This window comes from Acanthaster planci, linkage group LG06 (genome assembly GCF_054643075.1).
Source record: "Acanthaster planci isolate LZ-2023a linkage group LG06, COTS_SCS, whole genome shotgun sequence".
NCBI lineage: Eukaryota > Metazoa > Echinodermata > Asteroidea > Valvatida > Acanthasteridae > Acanthaster > Acanthaster planci.
Window position 1 is genome coordinate 19,699,953 of NC_141782.1, and position 24,810 is coordinate 19,724,762.

The following is a 24,810-nucleotide window of genomic DNA, read 5'->3' on the forward strand; positions in this document are numbered from 1 at the left end:
CACGGATATTCTGCATTTGAGAACGAGTTGATTGACTAATCGTGCTGCAAGTGCACAATACATGTACACCCATGAGACACGTAACTTCTAGCTCGAAGAGTGAAAACGTTGCAGGGCGGTAAAGCTTCACTTTTCAAGAAGTATGGCAACAAGAAGAAGGAAGGGGGATCAAGAAGACACGAAGCAGAATTTACCCTCAGTGTGGAAACGGGTGTTTGTATCTGGTTCAAAGTGGCAAGAGAAAGTAGGCCCTGAATTTTTTTTGTTTGTTTCGCTGGGCTGGGTCATGTTCAGGATGTTAGCCCTGTATCATGGAGTATTTAGCGTCAACAAAGCGTCAACAAAATATTCAAGCATTTTTATGCAAATATTTTATATTTACAATATAAGTAAGGCTCCTACATATCATATTCAATGTATCACGTTATCGAAAATGATATTTGAGTGTGGAAATTGGAGCGACAAAGTCGGGCCTGTTCGTGCAGCCCGACCGGCCGCCATCTTGTTTTCGCGTGGACGGCCTGGTAGGAAGTGACTAGATACTAGCCCCACTAGTGTGGCACGGATCACTCCCGATTTATCCTTAGGCACACATCTGTCTACGCAAGTTCGTGTCGGCGTTCATTCCGGCGCACCCACTTATCATCGTGGGTGCAATTTCTTTTGCACACGAACATGATTCTTGACCTTTCCGCTTTCTAAAAACCATTTATTGAATGATTTCACTCCCGTTATTCAGGTATTTTCCAGTCTTTTTGCATTTATCCATTCAATCTAATGGGCTCGCTGTCTCGGTAGCCATCTTTCAAATAAGGTCGTTGAGCATTACGTCACTTGACCCTTCATCCGCTTAATTTTATGAGCTAAAATTGCACCGGTATGTTCACTACTTACGCTGTAAAAAATCCACTAGGTTGCTAATTGTAGAAAACTCGCCTTTTCCTCGTTTGGAGGAAAAAAATGTCTCCTTTTTCTGCCGTTTTCCCACTCCGGACGAAGTTTCCCCACTCCGGACAAAGTTTCCCCACTTGCACAAAACTGACAGCTGTTTCGTCACTTTCGTGTCACATTACAGAGAGCGAGCCACGCTACCTATGATTTGCCACAAAGAATTGCGTAATAGCTGCAACACAAAACAGCTGTGATCTTCTACAAGTACTTAGGTCGACAGGTACTCTCGCAGATCTAAACGAGATTCGGAGGTGCTGAAGTCTGGTACAAAGTAGACAGGCTCTCGTACAGGCTACCATTACTTAACCATACAAAAGAGTCTGTGTAATGTACAAGTCAGGCCAAAATTCACACTGAGTGGGAAAACGGCAAAAAAAGGAAACATTTTTTCCTCCAAATGAGGAAAAGGCGAGTTTTCTACAATAAGCAACCTAGTGGATTTTTTACAGCGTAAGTAGTGAACATACCGGTGCAATTTTAGCTCATAAAATTAAGCAGATGTTTAGTTATGCTCTCGGATGTCCTGGATAAAGTTTTCAAAAGAAATCCCTGTTTATCGGGACAGGGCCCAGTATACGACGAAGGAGTATTCATTGGGCCCTGTTTACTGGTCTAGCGGCCTCAATACATTACGAAAAACTGTCGTTTTTCTGTGTGAATCTGGAAGCAAATTTGATGTTTCTCTTACACAGTGACAGGTCTCAGAGTCAATTATAATAAAACCACTTTTGAATCTCTAGAGGGTACTTTTGAGTTGTTTACACTTTGTTGATGCTAATTGTATGTGTTGACGCTTGTTGACACTAAATAGCATGACCGGTTTCGCTTTTTATTACCCCCAGAACTGTGGTGTCCGACGTCCGCTCCTCTCCCACGAACCCCACAGAAAAAGAGCCTTTTTTGCCATAGGCTATGCATGACATTTAACATGGCACGAACAATGAGTTCCATTCGAGTTGTGCACCCATAAATATGTTGCTTCATTTCCCCCAAGAGTTTTATGTAAGATAGCTTACATATCTTTGTTTTGAGTACCAAGAAAGAAAAGGGCCAAAACCATGCCAAGTGTTGAGCAAAAACGGTCAGATTTTGACAGATTTTGAAATTGGAAATGTCACTAAAGCCCCAAAAGTTTTCCTTTGGCATTTAAGAAAGCCAGTAGGTGGTAAAAAAAGGTATTTTTGGTGAGTCTTTGGAATTTTTGAGAACCGTTGTCACTCTACTATATGAAATGTCGTGGAGCGTTAGTATGATCGATCCCATCCAAATTTGAAAAAGAGGAATACGAATGCTCCACTTAGTAGAGCTAGACTGTTTGGTGTGTTCGTACGTCGCCATGGTCACAGTTTTCACCGGCACAGTATGTCCCATTTTGCGAGAATCCCAGATGTCCACGCTGCCCCATATGTGGCCGCCTTAGTCACATTTGGTAGCATGTGACAATGACAGATGTTGTACAAAAGTAGTACAGTGTAGTCGAGCAACTGACATGACTGATTTGTTCCCTCAACATCAGTTTATAAATCACTGCAAATCAAGGGTGAAAAGACTTTTGTGTCCTTTCCCTGAGAACATTTGGGATTCTTTCAAGAGGAAGGGGTTTACATGTATACATGTTGTATCCAGATACCTTACATTCATTCATGATCATGACCATATGCTATAGCCCAGGGGATACAAATCTTCAAAATGCACCCGTTTTGACTGTTTGTCTCTCTTTCCAATAGGTTTCAATAAGGCAGAGAGTCCATTTTTTTCATACTTACCATTCAGCACCAGGAGTCATCTCATGTCCTTTGTTTCACAGCTGTTCTTGTCACTATTTTTGTCAGTTCTTTATTGTACGCCCATAGGATGAATTCCTAGACGTAATCTACTGGGGAAGACAGCTGGTTGCTATGCTGTGTGGAATACTCTGGGGCATCATACCATTGAAAGGTTTCTTAGGAATAGCTTTGTAAGTATAGTGGATATAGTTACAAGCGTGTAAGACCCCACCAATTTTTGCGCATGAAGGATTTTGACGAACGAAATTCATTTCACTGCAGGGTCCTGACTTAAAAACCTGTTAAAAATAAAAATTAGGTGTACCAATTGACTGCCTTTACAGTTGCAGTCTTTTGCCTACCAGCACTCCAAAACTATGGCTGGCCATCAGCACAAATAAACAAGAGAGTAATTTACAGTGTTAAAAAGTCTCACACAGCTCTTTCAGCATTATACTACTACTTAATAGTACAACATCTAAAAAAATCCCTGTAGCATAGATTGGACAACTATGAACTTTGATAAAAAACAAAAAAAACTTTTGCCATCCAGGGGTGAACTCTTTGTCCACTTTGGCAGCCCATACAAAATGGTAGGTGGTGTTTGTAAACAGAATAATGTCTGTGGTAAACTGCCAGAAGGTTGATGCTAACAGCAAACACTTTGATTTCCCAAACCCCTTCCTGTCCCCTCCCATCCCATTTGTGTTTGTAGATTCTGCGCGGCCAACGCAGGTATATTATATGTGTACTTCACAAGTTTCCAAGGTATAGATGAGGAGGAATACGGTGGTGTGTGGGAACTGACGAAAGAGGGATTTATGTCATCATTTGCGTTATTTTTGGTAAGGGCAACAGTTTTCAGTATACAGTGGAACACTGTTACAACAAGGTCCTGGGGACTTCACAGATTTCCTTGTTATAATAGTTACCTTGTATTATCAGTCACGGAAACAAAAAAACCAGACTTAGGACCTAAAACTATCCTTGTTATAAAAGACTTAGGACCTAAAAACTATCCTTGTTATAAAAGACTTAGGACCTAAAACTATCCTTGTTATAAAAGACTTAGGACCTAAAACTATCCTTGTTATAAAGACTTAGGACCTAAAACTATCCTTGTTATAAAAGACTTAGGACCTAAAACTATCCTTGTTATAAAAGACTTAGGACCTAAAACTATCCTTGTTATAAAAGACTTAGGACCTAAAACTATCCTTGTTATAAAAGACTTAGGACCTAAAACTATGTATTAACAGTGCTCTTCCTATGTGTGTTTGACTGTAATTTCTTCTTGCCCAAGGATCCAGTATGTGCTGGAAGCCTTGTACTCAAATAATACATGGTTAACCCTAGCCGTACTTAATACTACAAATTACTACTTGTAGTAAAATGTAGTAATCAGTGCTGCCGCTTGACTGCATTGTTCTCTGAAGCCATAAAATACAATAGATAAGACAATGTACCATACAGTGCTGTGGCACTATGAATGCATGGCTTTATTGTTCTCTGTACAAGTAACAATGGAAGTAACCTAGCCAGAAGTAGTAATTTGTAGCGCTAGGTCCTTCGGGCTCAGGCTACTACTTAGTATTTTGTAGTACTGAGTACTGTAAGCCAAACAATATTCTTGGCGGTTAGGGTTAAGAAAAAATTATCATCATAATGTGATTATCATGTTTCCTCCATTCATTTGTACGTACATGTTTTTTTGGGGGGGGGTAAATAAAAACCAAAACTTATCAAGTGTGTCTGTTAGCAAGAATTTGCCTTTTAAGAAAAGAAAGTGCTCTTCATACATATGCACTGATTCATTTTTACTTTTGTAAACTTCCTTTAGATTACAATATTACCTTTCTTGTGTTGCTGTTGTTGATTTTGACTGTTGATTCATGGGCTCAATTCCCCTTTTGATTTTCTTCACAAACGAAACAGGTTTTTCCTTGAAGCACATTGTTTCACGGGCTACCCATCTCTCTGGATTTGAAAGTGTCATTTGGGTATTATCTCATTCCATGCCAAGTGACAAACTGAAATGATCACCTATTTACTCCACAATACAGGTACTTTTTTTTCCATCTTTTTACAGGTTGTATGGATAATAGTCTACTCAGCTTTGTTCTTCGACTGACAGCACCAGACATTCAACTCCTCTGGAGTTTTTATTGTAAGATATCATTTGCATTCAGAAAACCAAACAGCCAGGATGCACTGAGAGCAACAGAGTCTGTTCTTGCAGGTGTATGTTCACAAAATAGTTCACTGACCTCAGCACTGCACGTCACTACACATTTTATGTTGGGGGGTGCTTCCTCCAATGTTCTGTTACAAATTATGCAGCAGAATGAGCAGATCAATTTCTTGTCTGAAATTCAAGAATTTATCTCCTTTTTTTTTCAGATTTAAAATCACATCTTCATACATAAGTCTATTTCATATGGTCTTGTTGCTGAAGTAGCAAAGACCTTTTTTGGTAACTTCTCTCGGCGAAGAGGTTTGGATTTTCTGAACTTAGGGAACACCTCTGAGAAGGTTCCACTTCTCTGATTAAAGTTAACCATATATGAGACTGAAGGAGTGGGAGAAAATGGGGGGTTTGGGGAAGGAGGAACTCTGGGCTTGGCTTGGAGAAGTTGTAAGGGTAAGGGTTGCAGGGAAAAAAGAGGGAGAGCAAATCTTGTTTGAGCTTCCCATGCCCACAGGCCCTGTTGTATTTTGATGTACATGCAATACATTATTTAAGATAGTGAAGTAGTGCTCTTACACAACAGCCAGGGGCCCGTTTTCTCAAGCTGTGAAGTGGTATTATTTGCTAAGCACTGAAAATGCACGCCTAGCAAAAAGATGGTTACCATTCAAACTGTCACACAATTCCCATTTTTTTGGAGACTGGCTCTCAGCCAATTCTGTATTGCTGAGCAAATAAATTTTGCTCTGTGGTATTTTCTGCTTTCCAGCTCTATGTAATTATGCCCAGGGCATAAATGAAGTTAGAAACATTTTCAATGCCTCCAATTGTTCTGTTGTTTTACACACTACCACTCACCTGTATGTTTATGGCACCTAGTTGTAAACATACCTCTGATTTTTTGTAGCTCAGAAAATCAAAATATTCGTTTTGCTTCAACTGCAAAAACTACTTTTAAGTTGTTTTTTGGTTATTGTTCATGGTTTCCTGTTTCTTTTTGCTACAGATAATCCTGAACCCCCAAATGCCTCTAAACCTGTTTTTCAGAGAGATGGAAACCATGTGTGGACCTGATATAGTTCACATAAGGCTCACACAGCCTGCATTATGTGGACGTGCTTTGTTCTCGGGTCCACATGAAGACAGTAAGGTTGACACAATCTTGGTTCAAGATCATTATCGGGTACAACCCAGCCTCCATTTCATACGGTGCTTCCATGTGATGGCCCATAAACTGCCAAATGTCATATTTTGGAGAATTGAGACTGCTTAGCGAAATTAGGTAGGGCATTTGAGATTCTGCTGTGATGGAAGTTAAGCCATGACTGAATCAACTGGCTGTAGCTTAGGTTAATACATAATGTCTATGAGAAATGGCTACAGCCACTAGCCACAGGTAAACTTTTATTTCCAGCCACAGCCATTTGATGGGAATTTTTGCAAATTTTTAAATTTTGGGGACAGGGTTTCCTTTCTGCTTATCACAAATTGGTAAATTTGCTTTGGAGTGTCTATTGAAATACTGCCATTTTTTTTGTTTTTAAATATCTCATTTACAAGTACTGAATTCTCAACTCCACACCTTGACTGTTGTCTTCATTTTTGAGGGAACTCAGGATCAGATTTTGTTAAACCAAAGTTTCTTGTTAAAAAGGTTTTGGGGGGAACCAGCATTTACTTTGATTTTTCCCACAGTCAAGAGAGATAAATATAAATAATGTCCTTATTTTCCAGATCATAAACTGGAAAAAAATCACAGCTTGATTGTAAAATGTCCTTTACCATCGGCGGTGTTTGTCACACACGGATCATGATCAGTGACCGGTCATTGGCTTACAGATGCCCAAAAGCTTCATAATGGATGATGCGAACCAGCTTTGGGATCACTGATTGAGATCCAGATCCATGTGAAACAAACAGGCCTAGTTAAAGACTTACCATTGTCTTTTACTTCTTGTACTGTCATGAAAATTACCAGTAATCCCATTTGTAAAATGAAATACGTTGTAAGTAGTTTGAATAAATTTTTAAAATTTCAAAAACGGACTATTTTCAGTGTTGAATGACAGCGGGCTTTGGAGGGGCACAATGAGGAACGTATCCCCCCCCCCACCAGCAGATGTCCATGCCATTGTGATTTAAATTGTGAAATGAATTCAAGCCCACTAGCCACAGTTCACTCCTAAATGTCCCCTTGGAGAGCGAGTCCACGCCACGTAGCACCCCCGCCCCTTAAAAAATTCACCTGTTGTAGCGCTGTTCAGTGGCATGATGGCTTCCATTGTCAGTCCCCCCCCACAGTCTCCAAACTTGCTAACACATAGCACTCAAAACACCAACTGGAATGGAACCACCTGAGGTGATTGCGAGCAGTAATAGGTAAAGAGAGACCAACTTGACTTCTCAGCATATCAGAAACTTCTGATATCTGAATAATACAACAGTAAGTATCTCCACTCCCACTGGCACTTCAAGGATAATTTCTTTCAAGCTATTCATGGTGACAGATGACTAAGATGGAAAGCTTGCGGTAAGCACCATGCAATATCTCTTTTTGAGTCTGTGTGGTTCTGATAAGAACCGGAGAGGCTCCAAAAATTAAAAAAGAAAATAAAAAAAACAACGTTTCGGACAGTGTGCTCTGTCCGTCGTCGGGAGACTGAAGAGATGCCGACAGGGAGTGGGGCTTATATGCTGGTTGGAGGTACTGGAGTGTGACGGATCCTGCTGTGTGGTCAGGTGGAACGGTGGATCCTCCTGGGTACTGATGCATGTCAGTTGGTCATGGGCTGTGGTGGGGGAAGTTTGCCTGGGTATAGGAGACCCTGGGTGGGGGGAGGGGAGTCTTAGGGTATAGAGGACCCATCAGACCGGGAGGTGAGGAGGGGCTGCCAGATATCGCTGATGGAGAAGCCGATGTCTTGAGGTACGGTGGGGTGCTTGGAGATTTCCAAGGCTCTCCGGTTCCAGAGCCTCTCCGGTTCTTATCAGAACCACACAGACTCAGAAAGAGACATTGCATGGTGCTTACCGCAAGCTTTCCATCTTAGATAATTTCTTTATTAAAAAGTTATTGTTCTACAATACATATTCATTCGAACACTTCTCACATAAATATTCTCTATAAATATAATCTGCATCCTGGAAAAATTTATTTCCAATGAAAATCAAGGCCATAGTGTCCGATTTCTACTTCAATGAATCTATACTGAAATAAACTAAAAACAATGTTGAATGTATGAAAATTATACAGAGCTGCAATGTATGAAAGGGAGCAAACACAAAAACTGACTGAGGTAACCAGTCATCACGACAACCTTGTAGCATGTTACTCCTTCAGCTTTGGAGTAGCATCCAGTCCAAATCTACACACTGAATGTACATGTATACACCTTCAGCTGTGTATTACTAACTGCTAATTGTGCTGATTTGCATTTCGACACAAGATAAACTGATTGCATGACAAGACTTTCATCTATGATAAGGAGACGTGGCTGTTGGATTCTGTAAATTTGTCAGATAAGTCAAAATTTTTGCCATCTAGCTTTGCAAAAAAAAAATTCTGAATGTTTGCTCAAAACCACCCCTTGGGTTTTCAGCTCTAGAATTCAAATATGAGATTTTTTTCTCTAACACAAGTTCAACTCCTTTTCCCCCCAACTCCACCAATGGATGAAAAAAGCTTATTCTACAAATTGAATGTAAAATATTATACACGACAAAAATGTGTGACATTAGATTTGGTGTGCATACAGTGAGGCTTGTTTAGATCAGTTGAAAGACGACATACACTGTACTATCTTTGTTATATTTGCTATACAACAAAAACACACATTCACAATTTATAACTTAATAAAATTGGCATAAAAATATTCACTATTTCTTTAACACATAAAACCAGCAATTTTGTTTTTATTGATTCACTTACAGTAAAATTCCCTGACAATCAAGGCTTGATTATCGAAGTCATCCTCCATGTCTGACTTAACCACACAGACTTATGACTTGACATTACAAAATACATGTAATATTTTACAAATAGTTATCACAACACTTAACCTTCACCCTCATCCCGCTCAATGTTATGGTGGGCAGTGTCCGTAGAATTGTAATTTTAGGTTATTTTAGCGAACTTTGAAATGCTCATTCATAAATAACTCGGTCTCCTTGTTCAACAACATGCAACTTGACCGTGTATTAACCCTCCTATGCAAAGATACATTCTTGACTCGGTATCATGTCAGTCAACATCAGTCAAATTTCTTATATGTGTTTGTGTACGGGGGCAAATTAAGTGGAAGGAATTTTTGATGGTTACAGCAGCAGGAGGGTGAACATTTGTTAATGCCCGCTGAGAAGTGATAATGCTCACTGCGTTAATCACACACAGGCACCTGAATACAGATACATGTAGTTTAATTGATTCTGATTGGTCAAGAGTCCGTGTGCACGCAGCTTGCTACTTGTGCGCCAATTGAATGATTTGCACAAGGAATATTCCATAAAATGGATGGGGGTGTTCAGAACAATGAAATAAAACTTTTAGAACAAAATTTCTGGAAATCCATCTTATATTGACTTCTTTTGACTCTCTGACTAAGTATTTATGTATGGCAGATTTGGGCATCGGTCAAGACCATTCGGAGCCAGTCTTAACACACATTTCGGACCGGCCAAGCACATATTTATTCCCTTAATAAACTCTTGAGTGTATGACTTTCAGCTGCAAAAGTCATTTGACTGGTTGCCAGTGATGCACTATTACCTGATTTTGACACTAAAATACGTTGAAAATGTACAGAATGCTGGAAAATACCTCATCTGACACCTAAATATGTATGTATCTGAGTTGCCACAGAACTTGTTTAGATGCGCTTTAACCAATGAAAATTTTCAAGGGCAAAGTAAGCAAATTGTAGGGCCCCTCCGAAAGCTGAGAGAAAGTTTAGGAAATCCCCCCCCCCAAAAAAATAGTCCTTCCCCGTATGTTTGCCTCATGCACTTTCCCTGTGCTCTTGTGGCTAGCACATGCTCACTTTTAGCCTGTACAGTTGGCCAGCTGGGCAGTGACCCAGCTGCCATGGTCACTTCCTTCGGATTGGCTAAGGCACCTAGCAGGAAATGGAACTTCACCCTCTTTGTTCACCTTGGCTGTCTCAAGCATTCCTTGATGAGCAGCCAGTGATTAAAGACGTTGTCCAGTTTTGCAACAATTACTGATGTTTGCATAACTTTGCTCATTTTCAGGTATGTTCATTTCCTTTCACTATACATGTATCTCATATTTTAGACTTAGTTGTATTTACGTAATTGTAGGATTGATACTGTTTTGTCTTTCTTGAACCCAGTGATTTCGGTTAAAATTTGGCTTAAAAGAAAGCAAAGCAACTAGAGAAATGTTTAACTTTGATTTGTGTTTTCTGAAACTTCCCAAATGATAGTTTCACGGGAAGCAGGAAAAACAAGGATTTGGGTTCCAGTTTTGGAAAGTTTGAGGAAGTTTATTTAAGTTTCCAGTAGGAGATGCCAGATTTTGATTGAGTTTATATAACCTTAGAAAAGTGACAGGTTTTGGAGTGCCACTTGCCAGATTATTACGTTGATAAGAGCGATTTCTCATACTTAGAGGTATTTCTTTACGTGCATAGAGGATGTGGACGAATGTGTAATTTAGTAACTTTTCCACTTGTTCATAACTTTCGAAAGTGTTGAATTGAGTGTCCGCTCTCGCCACTTTCTGGAGAAACTCAGTAGAGTTGGACCATGCATTGTATATTGCAAGTATATGTACAGAGTATGTGGCTATCCTACATTGGACAGGAAATGGTCCAAGCAGAGATTAGTCACGCATTCCTAGAACCAAGCCCTAGCTCATTAGTATTCGGGGAGGGTAGGGGAGACAGGATGTGCCCATGTGGTCCACTGGGTAGTGACCACAGGCACTGTTTGAGATAAGAGGTTGTTTATCTTCGACCATGTGCTTATATGGCAGCAGCTGCAAGTGCCAAACCGTGTGAAAACTAGTAGGGCCAAGAACACACATTTTTCTTGTGCATATTTAATCGGATTGACTTCACTCTTATTTTGGTTCACTTACTTGCGCAACTCAGCCCGGTGAAAAGACACAGTATACATGTAGTTTAAGGATCTAAATGAGTATTTGACAATTGTGCTCTTGCCATACTTCTATGCATGTGCGAGAATTTTGTGTATTATTAGTTAGAGTTTCATTTCTTTGGGATTGAATGTACTATTTAGACCTTCTGAATGGTTATAAGTTTGAGCGATAATTTGTTAGTGCGAAAGAAGGTGTTGATTACATGATGAAAGATTTCCTTGATGGGCAGCCAGTGATTAAAGACGTTGTCCAGTTTTGCAACAATTACTGATGTTTGCATAACTTTGCTCATTTTCAGATTACGTTTCCACCAACCCCTCGGGGCTGGCTTACAAAATGAAGGCTGACAACTGGACCAACTGAAATACAGTGCAACTAATTGCAGTTAGTCTTGAGTAGAAACTGTGTTTGTGCAATTGCAAATGAGGTAATTCCCGAGGCTTCCATGGGTTGTTTGTGCTGCACTGTGCATCAACATTGAATGCACGATCAGCTGCAGGATAAGATACACAAGATGTAAACTGAAGAGTTGATGGTTCTCCGATGCAAACGCTTAGCATTATGCTGTACAGCTAACTGATCTGCTTAGAACTATCACATCTCCAGAGGCCCATCGGTAGCCAAGCAGCCATCAGTCAACTTCTTCGCCAACCTGGTTGATGATCTGGTTGAAAAGTTCCGATCTGTCGGCATAGACGTGATGTCCAGCTCCTTTTAGAAGCTAATCATAGTCAAAGAAAAAAAATTAAACTGTTAAAGTAAATAAAAATAGTTCAAGCATCTGACTTTAACAGTCCTAAAACTATCAGAACAATTCAACAGCAGGATCACAACAAAATTGAGAATTCGGGGAAAACTTCGACTTCTAGCAAAGGCATCTGAAGGATAAAAAAATTGTTCAGTTTAAACAATGTTAGCTTTAAAAAAACTGGCTTCTTGATGTCTCTGGAAGATCTCAAAATTACCTTTCCATTCAAATATCTCCATGCCATATAGATATGAATTACAGGACTGTCTGATGCAGTGGATAATATGTGCACAAGTCAAACAAAGAATTTGAAGTAAACAGAACTATTCGAGTTGCAGGCCTTTAACTAAGAATGCACAAGAAAAAGGGAAACTAGAAATGTTTCCTTGAACGTTACACCAAAAAGAGACATCTACAGCATATGTTATTGTTTTTCCCGGCCACACAGTAAAAACACAGATCATCCGATGGTGGGTTCCAGCATTCATGAAATGGAACAAAGCATCGCAGCCATGAACAGGACCAAAGATCATAGCTGCTTTTGAAAACACACCACCAAAATGTCAGACTGTTGAGCAACCACTAAAATAGTTTCTGGGTAACAACTGCCAAAGCAACACGCTGACAGCTGTGACAATTTCAGATCAGAAGCCATTTTTTTCTTCCACATTATGTACATGATGGTCAAACTTCCTGGGTTTGTCACACACCTTTGCTCTCGAATGATCTCACTCTTTTGAAAGATCAAACTGGCTTACTGGCGCGACCCCACGCAGTAAAGCCCACCACTTTGGAAACAAAATGACATCACAAGCCAGGTCATATATGATTCCATGTCACAATTCTCTATGCATGGTTCTGACAACTGCCTGAACGCATTCACAATCAACATCCGAAGAGAAACAAAAACTTACATGAAGCCTGACATAAGAGCCCGGCCGTCGGAACTTCAAGTCGTTGCCCGCATCACTATCCATCCAAGAGTGCTCGCCGTAGATCATGGTGATGGGTACTTGCCTGGACAGCTGATCTGCCCGCGGCACCATGGGATTGACTGCCCAGCCTATCATGTCGGCCATGGACTTGAAGGCCATCTCGCCACTACAAAACAAACAAAAAGATTTTTCTTCTTGGAAAAATTCTTTCTTCTGCTTCACTTCCTACTTTTATTTCCAGATGGCTTGCTCATGGCATTCAGAAAAAAAAGAGCCAAGCAAGGCACGCCAGAACAGTAGTGCAGCTGAGTATTCCAAACCAGTACTGTGAGGAAACCCACATCTGGTTACAACAGTACAGAACAAGAGAATGAAAACAAGTACGTGTACTTGCTAGAGTCAAAGAAATACCTGGGATGTTGTGCATTGCAATGGTAGATGTAGTTGCTGATTCGGTCGTCTTCAAAAAGCGATTTGAATTTTTTGTTCAAATCGCCACGAACTCGTCTAATCAGCCGTGGGCCTGATGAGAATAAAATTGTAGTACATGTAAGACACATATGCACAGTAAATTGGATATCAAGTTTTATGGTCTGTAGCAAATGGGTGCAACTGTTGTTAAGATGTATTTAAGCATTGAAAATACATGTAAGTGCTAGATTAACAGCACTCTAGGTCGCAACTGTGATTTTTCATTATGTGCTCACCCAGGGGACCAGCAGCTCGTATGCTGGAGAGTGGATTGAATCTCATGGCCACAGCTCCAATCGCCCGGACCCACAGTGGGAACTGAAGTTCTTCAGGTGGTGGCTTCTCGGGGAAGCCCCAGGGGTCCGCTAGCACCAGGTGCTTGACCCGGTCCGGGTGCCTGATGCTGTAGGAGTAGGTCAGGTACCCTCCAAAGCTGTGGCCGACCAGAATCATTTCCTGGATGCCGACTTGGCTCCGCCAGGCCTCGATGGACTCTACAAATGCCTCCTCAGCCTGCTCGGGTTCCCGTGGTATCACCGGCCGTGAGCTCCGGCCGAAGCCCAAGAGATCGAAGGCGTAGAGGGGGCGGTGTCGAGATAACTCCTCGAAGTTGAGAGCCCACAGAGCCACCCCGCTGCCAAAGCCATGAACAAGCACAATGGGTGTTTTGTCGGTAGCTCCTTGGTCACTGGGATGAAATTTAAGTGTCCGCACTGTGTCTTCATCATTGATGGACACGAACTTGCTCTCATATTTTGCTTTTATACCTGGAATTGAAATAAACAAGTACTTTTTAAATTTTTTTTCTAAACAAAATTCCAAAGATCAAATAACTTGCATACATGTAAATCCTCTAAAAAGATGAATGTGACATGTAATAACTTATGCAAGTGCTTGGTTAATATCACATCAACTTGTGTTGTCAAGTTAATGCTCAGCCACATGACAGGCTTCTTTTTCCCATAACTCCCAATCCTCTTGGTGTAAACGTTTCGTTCAAGTGTCTGGAGACAGATGAATTACTTGACAATTTCAACTTGAAATTTCATTTTTATTTGAAGAGAAGAACATCCATCATTTTAAAGATATTCAACATGATTCTCTGTGATTTTTGTGTAAAGCGAGCCAAAACATTTCAACATTTAAGGCCCACTGCGTCACTTGGACGGCTGTAACTTCACTGTTACTGCTTGGAAAAATTTAGTTCAACTGTCATAAGAGGGCGCCTGAAATCTTCTTTCTTGTCATACAAAACCTGATGCCATTGGTCTAAATTCTGCCCCGTCACCTTATCGAAATGTAAGAAACGCTTATTCTGATTCATCCTGGTTGCCTGAACATCGTTTATACAGTAGTTCGTGTGTACAAATGCACATGTACACTGAACAACGTACACTCACATGGCTGTACTCTCAGCCGGTCTCTAGACTGGACTTCACTGGGAAATATCCCGTAAGTTGCTTACTTTACATATCAAAGTATTGGAAAGTAAACAAACATTAAAGCTGATATATTGCAGTTTCAGCTCATCTAAATTTCAAAAGCTTTTTATCTTATATATGTTGAGAAATCATCATTTATAAAAGGTCGTAATGAAATGGCATACATGTAAGTGCTTGGCTCTGCTGCACTGCAGTGTCGAGTGGACCACTGCATTTGACATGTAGGGAGATACAACATGTATGATGTACGACCAAGGCACACACATAGCATACATTGCACTTTGCTGTATATGTACCATGGCTGTACGGTGAAGTTAACTTAACCCTAACGGTCCCAAATCCTCCAATGTCGATATGAATTTACATGCACCCTAGGGGATTGGGGTTACTACAACTTTCTGTGATAATACAAGATTGTAAAATCTCAAAAGGCACAAATCTGCGTTAACATGACATTTTTTATATAGACTGTGCCCGTTATCCAGTCTGTCATTGAATCGTGTCATTGCTTTGTCATACATTGCTCCAAGAGGGTACATGTACGGATATATGGCTGTACTTTGTACATTTTAGTCTTTGCTTTATACATAGGTCTATAACATGATGGAGAGGCAAAAGTGGAAAAAAGTTGATTACAGAGCACTTCATAATGGAACCAAGAATAATCAGATTTTTTTTTCCAGGTTTCAGGATTTTTTTTTTTACTTTGCTTGCACATACTGGTATTCCATTTCTTTTTTGTAACCACGCATTTCTTGTTTAGCAGAGACAACCAGGAAAAAAACTTCGTTGTGGTGGCCAAACTCCACTCAACTGACACGTAGAGGTGAAGCATATCAAGCCCGATTCCCCTATAAACACCCAACTGCTAATGATATTGATTTTAACTTGCCAGTTCACGCGCATGCAACTGATTTTAGTCTTGTATTTATTTGTGAAAAGTTTAAGAAATTCATGTATAATTGGGTTCTTATTGTGCAAACGCTGTCCAGAAAATAACTTGTTTGCTGTACAGGTTTTTCTTACGCATTATTTAGTTTGTATATGTGTGTAAATTACACCAAGTCTATCACTTTTTTTGAATAAACTGTTGTTTCATTAATGTTAATAACCTCTTAACGTGTACATATTGATTTAACCGTCATAAGTGTTTTGTCTCAAATTTCATTGGAATATGAATCAAATTCTGTCCCAACTGTCCATGGGAATAACTTGCCTGTCGTATTCTATTTGCCCAGGTTTTCCTTCACTTCCGCAGCATCATATGTATGAATTAGATAAAAGTTCATCACTGTTTTTTAATAAACTAATCTTTAATTCTCAACAAAGGAATTTTATTGAAAACTCCATTTTGGATTAAATGTGCGCACTCATGTATTTCACCATTAGGCACGTACCACCCCCTTCTTAGTGAATGGTATGTCCCACTGACTTCCCTCTCATGGTCTGTGTTTGCTGTGCGTGCTGATAAGCATCTTGGTCCAATGAGTCGTGTGCAGCTTATAAGAATGAATGTACTGTTTTATCCGCTCCCAGCAGAACAAAAGAGGGCATGCTTTTTTTTATACTCACCGCAGAAGTGTACATTTATAATGGAGATCAATGGTGCGTTTGACGCGGAGCACGCTGAATACGCGTAACGAATTTACTCCTTAATGTATGGTCTTTGCGTACGCACAGAACGCGTGCAGGAACCCCCTTAGAAAACTTACTACCATCTGTCTTGCTTTTTGGCGCTTGGGGGCACACTTCAACTCGGGGCAGATACTGGTTTCTTAACTTGACAATTTGTGCACACTAGAGTTGATATGCTCACATTTCTGGAGAGAAACTGTCCATGTACGTGAGTGAAAATGTAGCTTAAATCTTACATGATAAAATCTTCTCTTCTGCTTTTTGTAGAAGGTTGGCAGATGTTGGTCTCCATCGAGCCAAGTTTCCAATCCAGCTGCTGGAAAAAGAATGGCAAATACTTGAGAACTGTGCTTAGTTTTATTGTACTAGCCTTTTTTTGTTCACACTGAATTTATATTTCAACCACATGGCAAAGATTTGTGTTAATAACAACCCCCCCCAAAAAAAGGCAAAAACAAAATCACTTGCAAAGAGTTGCATCCAAAGGTTGCTTATGTAACCTAACAACTCCATCCCTAGCGCTCATGTCACATGTCACTGTCCCAATGCCATCAGCACACAATGAGCCTTAACTTTAGGGGATGGTTAATTTTGCCCTAAACCCAATCCCTGCAGGGAAAGAATAAGTGGCGTTCGTATATGGAATTCTTTCCATAAGCCTAACGAAATAAGAAAAAAAAATTGCGAAACTTGACAGAAAATTAATTTTAACTCCCAATAATATATCGAAAGTTCTTTTCCAGCAGTCCCTGTGATCTTAAGCCTGAATGCCAGTGTGCACCTTGTCAGCCCAAGCAGGGCAACCAATCATGCCGATAGCTTTTTATGCTTGTGAATGGTGTTAACTATTATTTTTCTGTGATAGAAAATAATGAATAGGCTTAATGAATAGGCCCCTAATAAAAATAAAATTGCATCTAGGCCCTATATTTGAAAACCCCCTGACGAGAAATAAATAAAATTTCACAATGTTTTATTGGCCTTACAGCCATTAAACACCATACAGAGAACTGTCAAATTTTTCTGGGGCGATTGTCATCACAAGTCCATTTTCAAAATGCAGCTTAGTTAGCGGCGCCTACCAATCACTGTTGTTATTTCCATCATTCGGGTCAATGGATGGTGTAGGAACTTGTTCCTGCATTTCTACAACTCCCTCAGAAATAGCGGCGGCAGCCATGAACACTATGAAGTTCTGATGCTTAAAATTTGCTCGATCATCGATGATCTTCACCTGCTCCGAATACAACTCTTTTTCTCGACTGTACTGACCAAATTCAACCGGCTTCTCTTATTTACATACAGAGTTCGTGATTCAGCAGTTCCGAACTCTGGCTTTTTTTGTACGTTGATGTCATGTAGAAAATTGCATTTAATTAGCTAGCTCGCGGCTGTTTGATGACGTCATAGGACAGTTTTCTAATTCCAGGCTTCATTTCCGTTGCAGCATTCGTCTCTCAAAATCAAAGGACTGTGGTGTTCAAATCGAAGAAAAATACTTCAGTGTTATGCAAAAAATTTTGATAGATATTTGCATGTAGTTCGATATTTTGGTAGTGCTATCTTGTCGTACTAACAACTTAATTACCTGAAGGTTAAAAATCAGGCACAGGTGCTATTCGGGGAGAACTTGATTTGAAAAAAGTCAAACCAAAGTAGATGAGAGGTAAACATATGGCTGCATCCGAATCTCTTATCCAGAGCTAGGTCTAGGTCTTCACTCCATTGGAAATGCGTGGAGACGCGTAGACAATAGACCTAGCCGTAGCTCTGGAAGCCCGTTTCGGACACGGCCATAGACTCGAAACAAATCCCGTCATTGATCGATTTTCTTGAAGCAAAAAAATTGACCAGACATAATAGTACGCTACCATATTCCTCTTGAAAAAATGAAATATGGCCAATTTTTGCGACTTTTTCCTGTGAACCGTCTAATTCATTGCATACAAAGGCAGAATTAGAACAAAATTTACGGGGGGGTGTTCTTGGGAGTAAGGTTGCTGTGACACACATTTCTGCCTCTCTCCACTCTAGCCTCTTCCAAGGCGACGCAACTACACGACGCGACGCGCGCGACGCGTCGTGTGCTGTCGTCCTTTGCTTTATGGTATTTAGAGGGCGTCCTTACTGTTTTCTCAAGTTTCATTTCCTTGCCCCGTCCTTTTTCGCGCATTCTTTCTTACTATGTGTTTTCATTAAGAGTGAGTTGTCGAAGAAAAGGTTTATGGGGGGGTTTCTTTCTTTCTTTTTTTTTAAATAAAATGTAGTTAGAAAGAGCTTCGCGACCAATCAACATTGTCATCAGGAAATAAAAACATTAACGCCAGCCACAACAATGTTTTAGCTTTTCCTGCTCTGATTTTGATCTTTCAAATTATTTGTAAATCCATTCTAAAATACAATACATCAATCATTATTACATGCTTGCAAAAATGTAACATGCGAATCTGATGAGAAATTATGTCTATCGCGGTGGCCAAAGTTTAACAGAGTTGAAGAAAAGACACCGCCCCCATGAGAATAGGATCTACAGTATCTTATTCAGAAACACGGACTGGTATCTTTGAGAGTGTGGTGCTGATGAAGACTGAACTGAAGGAAGACTGATTATTCTGAGGGCAATAATTTTATGCACGCTGGGTGGTAACTACCCGAACCCGTGGTCAAACTTGCGGCCGTACAATTGTAGACAAATTGTCTGGAGGAGTAGGAGTTCTACTTGGAAACTGTCGGCGAACTACAGAGAAATATTTACAAGGCGACAAATCTACCACAAAATGGAACTTATCAATAAAAAGGACTGGTGAGGCAGGCGCAGATCCGACGGGTTCACACCCTCCCCCCCTCCCCGCCGTTCCTTCCTTATGCAATACTGAATTAATACCCACCCAGTTCGTTAATTATGTTACATGAAAATTATGCAAAGGTGTATTAAAAATTCTGGACAAACAGAAAAGTGGCATGTATGCGCATCACTTGCACCAGTTCGGTCCGCGCCGCGCTCGAAACAACACTTTGAAGGTGTTGAAACCAACATTTCAACATGTTAAATCCAGCATTTCAAAAATGAAATCCAACGTTTATTTGAACCTATTGCAAATATTTTCCTTATCACTGATTAAACTAATGTAAGTGTTGGATTCAGCACTTTAGTTTTTAAACCACACATTGTACGCGATAGTGCATTCGGTGTAATTATTATTATACGCATTTTCAACCCCACCACCTCTAATAAGTTGTGATCACTGAACTGAGGGTTTCTGCTTATGCTTGGGTACTGCAACAGTCTCCGCAATGGGATATATAGGTCGCAGGCGCGTGGTGGCTCTAGACGCTAATAATGAGCCCCCCCCAGTTAATGATGTTATTTGAGGGTCCTCAAGATTGGCCTCAAGGCTTTGAACAGTTGCGGCCCAGTGGCGTAGCCACGGGGGGCCTGCCCCCCCCCACACACACACGCACAATTATTTCCCGGTGCCTCCCAGGTCGCCCCCCCAAAAAAAACCAGATGAATGGAACCTGGTGCCCCCCATAAGATGCTGATTCCCCCATTGTGACCCCCCTCAGTAAAATCCTAGCTACGCTACTGTTTTTGGCCTTCTTTCTGTCTGCAGGCAGGTGATTCCATTCAACCATTTGAAACAATCTGCTTCTCCTTCTTCTTCCAAGTACCGCAACAACCTCCACTACGGGATATTAAATTTTTCAGTTGCAGGTGCATGGCGGCGAGCTGACTCTAATGCAAGTGGTGGGTGCCTCTTATTAATGATGAGGTATCAATACTAGAAAGTTTTGTCCTAAAGGTATCAATATTTGTAGCTTCCCTTATTTCAGCCGGCAAATGGTTCCATTCCTCAAGAGTCCTGGGTATGAAGGAGAATTTGTAACAGTCTTTTTGTGCTGATTGATGGGAACCGGAAACAGAAGATGTTGTCCGTGCTGCAATCCCCTCTCTTTCGGATCTAACCCGATAATAATCCGTGTCCACTGTAACTTTGTGACGGACGGATTTATACAGTAAAGTGAGCCTACTGATGGCTCTATAATACGCTCCTCCAGAAATTTTGAATCATTGAGGAAACACTGTTCTTTGGCGAAAATCTTTGCATACAAATCTTGCCGCCCTCCGCTGGACTGCTTCTGTTTTTGTAATCTGTCTGTGCTGGCAGGTGGACAAAAAGATTGACGAGGATTTCCATGGGTTTGTTTTGTTTGTTTGTTTGTTTTTGTTTTGCTTTTTGTTTTTGTTTTGTTTTGTTTTGTTTTGTTTTGTTTTGTTTGTTTTTTGTTTTTGTTTTGTTTTGTTTTGTTTTTTGGTGACCCCTTCCTTTCTTAATGTACTCGATAAGGATCTTTGTTGATAGCTACTTGATCAGTGGATAAATTTATTTTGCAGGGTGAGTCTAGAAATGGCTCTACGCTTCTGCAATGGTTTCCAGCCTAAATCATCATCATGGGTGAGAGAGTACTTGTCTGTCGAAAATTTCTAAGCACAAATCTAGCCACTCTCCGCTGAACTGCTTGCATCTTGTTCTTGTGATCTCGACGGCATGGGTCCTATACTGGCGCAGTGTTCCGACTTAGGTCTAACCAGGGTTTATAGGTAGTCTCCGTCTTTCCCTTCAGCAAAGCGGCTGTAGAGATTTCGACGAAGTAGTCCGAGCATCTTGTTTGCCTTCAAAGTTTGAAGTTGTATTATTAATGTGGTCAGCCCAGCTGAAGTTGTGATTTATTAATTTCTACTCCACGATAAATGTGACTGTTGACGGCCTGAAAAGGTTTAATTACCATTCATCATGTGCAATGTAGGTTGACTTGATCGGCGTTTTCTTGTGGGTGATGAGCTATATGAGTAGAATTGAGTGACTCATCTGCCAACGTGGTCACTTTTCCAAAATAAAGAGTGTTGTGTCGGCCAGGTATGTTTTCCCTTTATAATTATCGAAGTATACAAAAAGTGAGGTATATATTTCCAAGTTTGTTTTCACGAGATGTGTTTTTTCCAAAGCTGGTAAAAAAAAATTTTTTTTCAATAGCTGACGCGAATTCAAAAACTGAAAAGCTACAACCAGAAAAATTGTCCACTTTTGGTGACACTATGCTCGTGCAGAAAAGGTCAAGGGTGCATTCCACCAAATCGTTGGAGCTCATATATATCTTGTGATCCCAACGGGGTTTTCACAATAAGACATGCCATAATCGATCAGGAGGGATAATAGAAACATTTCTATAAATTCCGAATTTGGGACTGATAGTTTCTGGTTCAGGGTATTTCTTTCACAAAAAGACCCAAATTGCGGGCCTATTTTGGATAGAGGTGTTCGGCTACATTCAGAACTGAGCGCATGGTTTTTTCTACTATTTTGGAGGTATCTTCGGGGAAAGGCGAATAAAAAAAATTTCGTGGCCAATCCCCATGAAACGGAAAGTGATCCTCTGGCCATAATCTTGAATTTCCTTCGAAAAATGGCGGCCCAACTCTTCCAGGGAGTTGACAGGCGGCGCTATTTCGGTCTGATAGAGATCAATGGATTTTGTACTGTTTTCTATGGGCGCGATCGGTGTAGTGCGCGTGCACAGACATAAATATCCCAGTGACCTCAACGGTCAGGGAACAAAGCGCCCTCTTCTGACAATGTTGATCACCCATATCTGACGTCACTGGCTCCACACTGCGAGAATAAATGGCGACCAGACCTTACTTTGTTGCAAAAAATTATAAATTTGACCCTTTATTTTACCCCATTTTGGCGTGTTTTGTATGCATACAAGCCAACCCATTGCTAGGCCAGGAGTCAGAGAGTCATCCCAGCTGGGATTCTGTGCCAATTTGAGGCTTCATCCATCCGAAAGAATGAAATAATGAATCTGGACTCCCATTCGTTGGCCTTGTCTCAAGTCACGAACCTTGTGAGCAATTTGACGAAGAAAAACTACAAGCAGAGTGTCTCGGAACTTTCCCGTGTAAGTTGGCGATGTGACCTGCTCTTTGTAATACTAACGTCACTGTTTGTCCGTGATGAAAGGCCATCTTTACGCTGGAAACTTCTGTTGTGGTGGTGGGTTTGTATCACGAGTGCGCCACATCATCAGATCATGCAGACATGAAATGACACAGCCATTCAGCCATTCTTCAATTTCTGATCATCAGATCACTTCAGAGCTGAAATAGGGCCTACAAATTTTAGTTTGTTCAGATAAGAATCATATGCTGTGGATAAAAGATCATTTATGGTAGTTTGGTCCAGGGCCCGTGGATTTTTTTATCAATTTATTTAATTTTTTTATCAAAAAATTAAACATAGGCCTACCATACCTTCAGATGGTTGTGTCATAATTTGTCATAATTTGCCAACAGGCATGCAATGTTTCCTCGGATCACTTGATTTCCTTGTCATTGAAAACTGAAAAATACTACAAAGTCTTGTTAAGATTGGAATTTCGTAAATTTTTGTCAAAGACCAAGTTGCGTGCCTGGTTTTGTTTCAAATGTCTTGAGGAAAAGCACAGTTTCATATCTGCACTAACACTGAACAAAGGCAAAATTAATCCTGTGCTTTTCCTGGCAGAGATTTAGTCCCCTCTATATCCTTAAAAGGAAATGCAAGAAATTATAATGTACATGTATGTAATACATGTACATGTAAATTTTCACTGTTAATATGTTATGAATATTTGAGAAATATGTAGGCCTACTCGACCCTTGATGCCAAATGGCATTCCCCTTCAGGAACCATTCGAAATCATTTTAACAAATTTCTTCAAAACATTAATTTGAAATGAATTTTCACAAATTTATAAGAACGTGTCTGCCTACATTGGCATCCATGTATGTTTAGTTGTGATGTATACGTGCAGTGTACAGTCAAAATCAATGGCTGTCAAGTGTGTGTGTCAGTGTTGAATCAATGAAATAAACAGATTTCCCCTAAAGGTTTGGTGTAAGATTGCCACAAAATTTACAGAGTTTACAGAGCAAACAAAACAAGCAAATACCATGTTTGCCAATTCTATGCATGCTTAGATCATGCTTTTAAGTTTCAGAAGAAATTCTAAGGAGAGTCAGAAGGTAATCTGACTTGGATTTAACTGTCCAAGAAGATTGGCAAACATCAGTGTAGCAGTGCACACAAAGTTCCCCAGAGGCATTTGCCCGTTGACCACTTTACCCACAATCACTTCACCGACAAGCACTTCGCCTATTTCATGTATTTTTCCACTTTGCCCATTTGCCACTTTGCCCATTTGCCACTTTGCCCATGCATATGTATGTGTTAATTGCACTTAGTGGAATTCAAACACTTTTGTCTTTATATTTTTAAACCCTAACCCTCCAGTCTTCTTTGACTAGAAACCCTGCCAGACACATCAAATTGCACATTTGTTAAAGTGGCTGGCCTGCTAAATGTAACAAGATCCAACAGGTCAATCCTCCCCAAGGCCAAACAGCCTGGGAGTCTGTGGTTGCCAGTCACCACAACATGCAACCGTGACATTGTTCAAAGGGACTAGGTCCAATTGTCTCAACATGGCTAGTTAGTTCAGCTGCTGTGGATTGCCCGGTGCATTAAAGTGCACGGGAGTTTTTCACCTGATGTGCTGTGGAGCGTCTGGCAGGGTTAGGGTTAAGATGTATGAAATGACCAACACTCGTAATCCTTTTCCAATTTAACATCACTCACAAAGTTAAGAAGCACCTGTCCATGTACTTACAAGACAGATGAATACCTCCTTAGAGTAAACAGTAGCACCACACATGTAATGTATTAGAGTTCAAAACAAGATGGGGAGTTTTTCAGCAATGAAGAATTTGTAAATGCTGTAAAAAATGAAGGTTACTGAGATGGACATGTATGATTAGGGTTTAGCTGGTACTCTGCATGGAGGTGACGTAATGCATGGGCAAGGTTGCACATAGGCTAAGTGACAACCTGGGCGAACTGACCGATATTGAGATGCACAGGTTTACTACCTTTTATTTTGGTGATAAACTGGCAAGATCCCAGAGAATTGTTTATTTACTGTCATGTCAGGTTGTTTACATGAACTCTTTAACTCTTAGTAATTTTTGTTAGGAACCCTCCTGAATCTTCCATAATCCGGTGCGCAGCATGAAACCAGTAGCATCTTGTTTGCAGTTTGCTTTATAAGGACGTACATGTATCAGACTATTTTGTAAAGTGCAGTAGGTTAGCTGGGTCGTGCCTACCTTCTTGCAGAATCTTACGAGATATCAGTATGGATATTGAAGGCAGCAGAAGGTTTTCATGGATTTTTTAACCCTAACCCGACTCAATCCTCCAAAATCCTTCGGCCAGTTTGGAGGACTTTGGAGGACTGAGGGTGAATGGCAAAAGTGCATGGCTGATGGCAAAGGAGGAGGATTTTGAAGGATTGAGGCAGTAGGCACGCCTCCAAGTAACATATTAAAGACGTTTTGGAGCATTTCGGAGGATTGAGGGCGAATCCAATTTTTTCAACCCCCTCAAAATTGAAGGATTTTGGAGGATTGAGGAAGGTCCCCAGCGAAAAGGGCCTGGGGGTAAGAGTTAATAG

The 24,810-nt window shown here is 40.5% G+C and overlaps 3 protein-coding genes across 5 annotated transcripts in view; 2 read left to right on the forward strand and 1 right to left on the reverse strand.

The window, feature by feature from the left end:
* Positions 1-28: 28 nt before the first annotated feature.
* Positions 29-6,947, forward strand: LOC110981366 (GEL complex subunit OPTI-like). The gene is made up of 5 exons (XM_022238880.2): positions 29-244; positions 2,805-2,908; positions 3,433-3,562; positions 4,807-4,884; positions 5,912-6,947. Exons 1-4 carry the CDS (start codon positions 143-145, stop codon positions 4,846-4,848), a joined length of 378 nt encoding a protein of 125 aa, XP_022094572.1. The 5' UTR covers positions 29-142; the 3' UTR covers positions 4,849-4,884; positions 5,912-6,947.
* A 4,000-nt stretch (positions 6,948-10,947) lies between these two features.
* On the reverse strand, positions 10,948-17,618 carry LOC110981360 ((Lyso)-N-acylphosphatidylethanolamine lipase-like). 2 transcript variants are annotated; one of them, XM_022238875.2, is made up of 6 exons: positions 17,337-17,618; positions 16,491-16,567; positions 13,414-13,944; positions 13,118-13,229; positions 12,686-12,872; positions 10,948-11,744 (listed from the first exon to the last, which is right to left on the reverse strand). In XM_022238875.2, exons 1-6 carry the CDS (start codon positions 17,432-17,434, stop codon positions 11,655-11,657), a joined length of 1,095 nt encoding a protein of 364 aa, XP_022094567.1. In that variant the 5' UTR covers positions 17,435-17,618; the 3' UTR covers positions 10,948-11,654. The 2 variants fall into 2 exon arrangements, with proteins under 2 accessions (XP_022094567.1, XP_022094566.1); XM_022238874.2 differs by having other exon boundaries at positions 16,491-16,570.
* A 4,297-nt stretch (positions 17,619-21,915) lies between these two features.
* Positions 21,916-24,810, forward strand: part of cnot1 (CCR4-NOT transcription complex subunit 1) — a 47,242-nt gene continuing 44,347 nt past the window's right edge. For both annotated transcript variants that reach the window (XM_087138084.1, XM_022238792.2), the window contains exon 1: positions 21,916-22,218. In XM_087138084.1, the coding sequence (XP_086994210.1) occupies positions 22,117-22,218 (102 nt within the window). In that variant the 5' untranslated portion in view covers positions 21,916-22,116. The remainder of the gene's footprint in view (positions 22,219-24,810) is intronic.

Excerpts from the sequence above, each read along its gene's own strand:
- LOC110981360 (XM_022238874.2), bottom strand. The coding sequence starts at position 17,434 with ATGGCTGCCGCCGCTATTTCTGAGGGAGTTGTAGAAATGCAGGAACAA. Across the intron at positions 16,571-17,336 it reads GGAAATAACAACAGTGATTG|CAGCTGGATTGGAAACTTGG; the intron begins GTAGGCGCCGCT and ends TTCTTTTTCCAG. Across the intron at positions 11,745-12,685 it reads GCTCTTATGTCAGGCTTCAT|CTTCTAAAAGGAGCTGGACA; the intron begins GTAAGTTTTTGT and ends GACTATGATTAG.
- LOC110981366 (XM_022238880.2), top strand. The coding sequence starts at position 143 with ATGGCAACAAGAAGAAGGAAGGGGGATCAAGAAGACACGAAGCAGAAT. Across the intron at positions 2,909-3,432 it reads GGTTTCTTAGGAATAGCTTT|ATTCTGCGCGGCCAACGCAG; the intron begins GTAAGTATAGTG and ends TTGTGTTTGTAG. Across the intron at positions 3,563-4,806 it reads CATCATTTGCGTTATTTTTG|GTTGTATGGATAATAGTCTA; the intron begins GTAAGGGCAACA and ends ATCTTTTTACAG.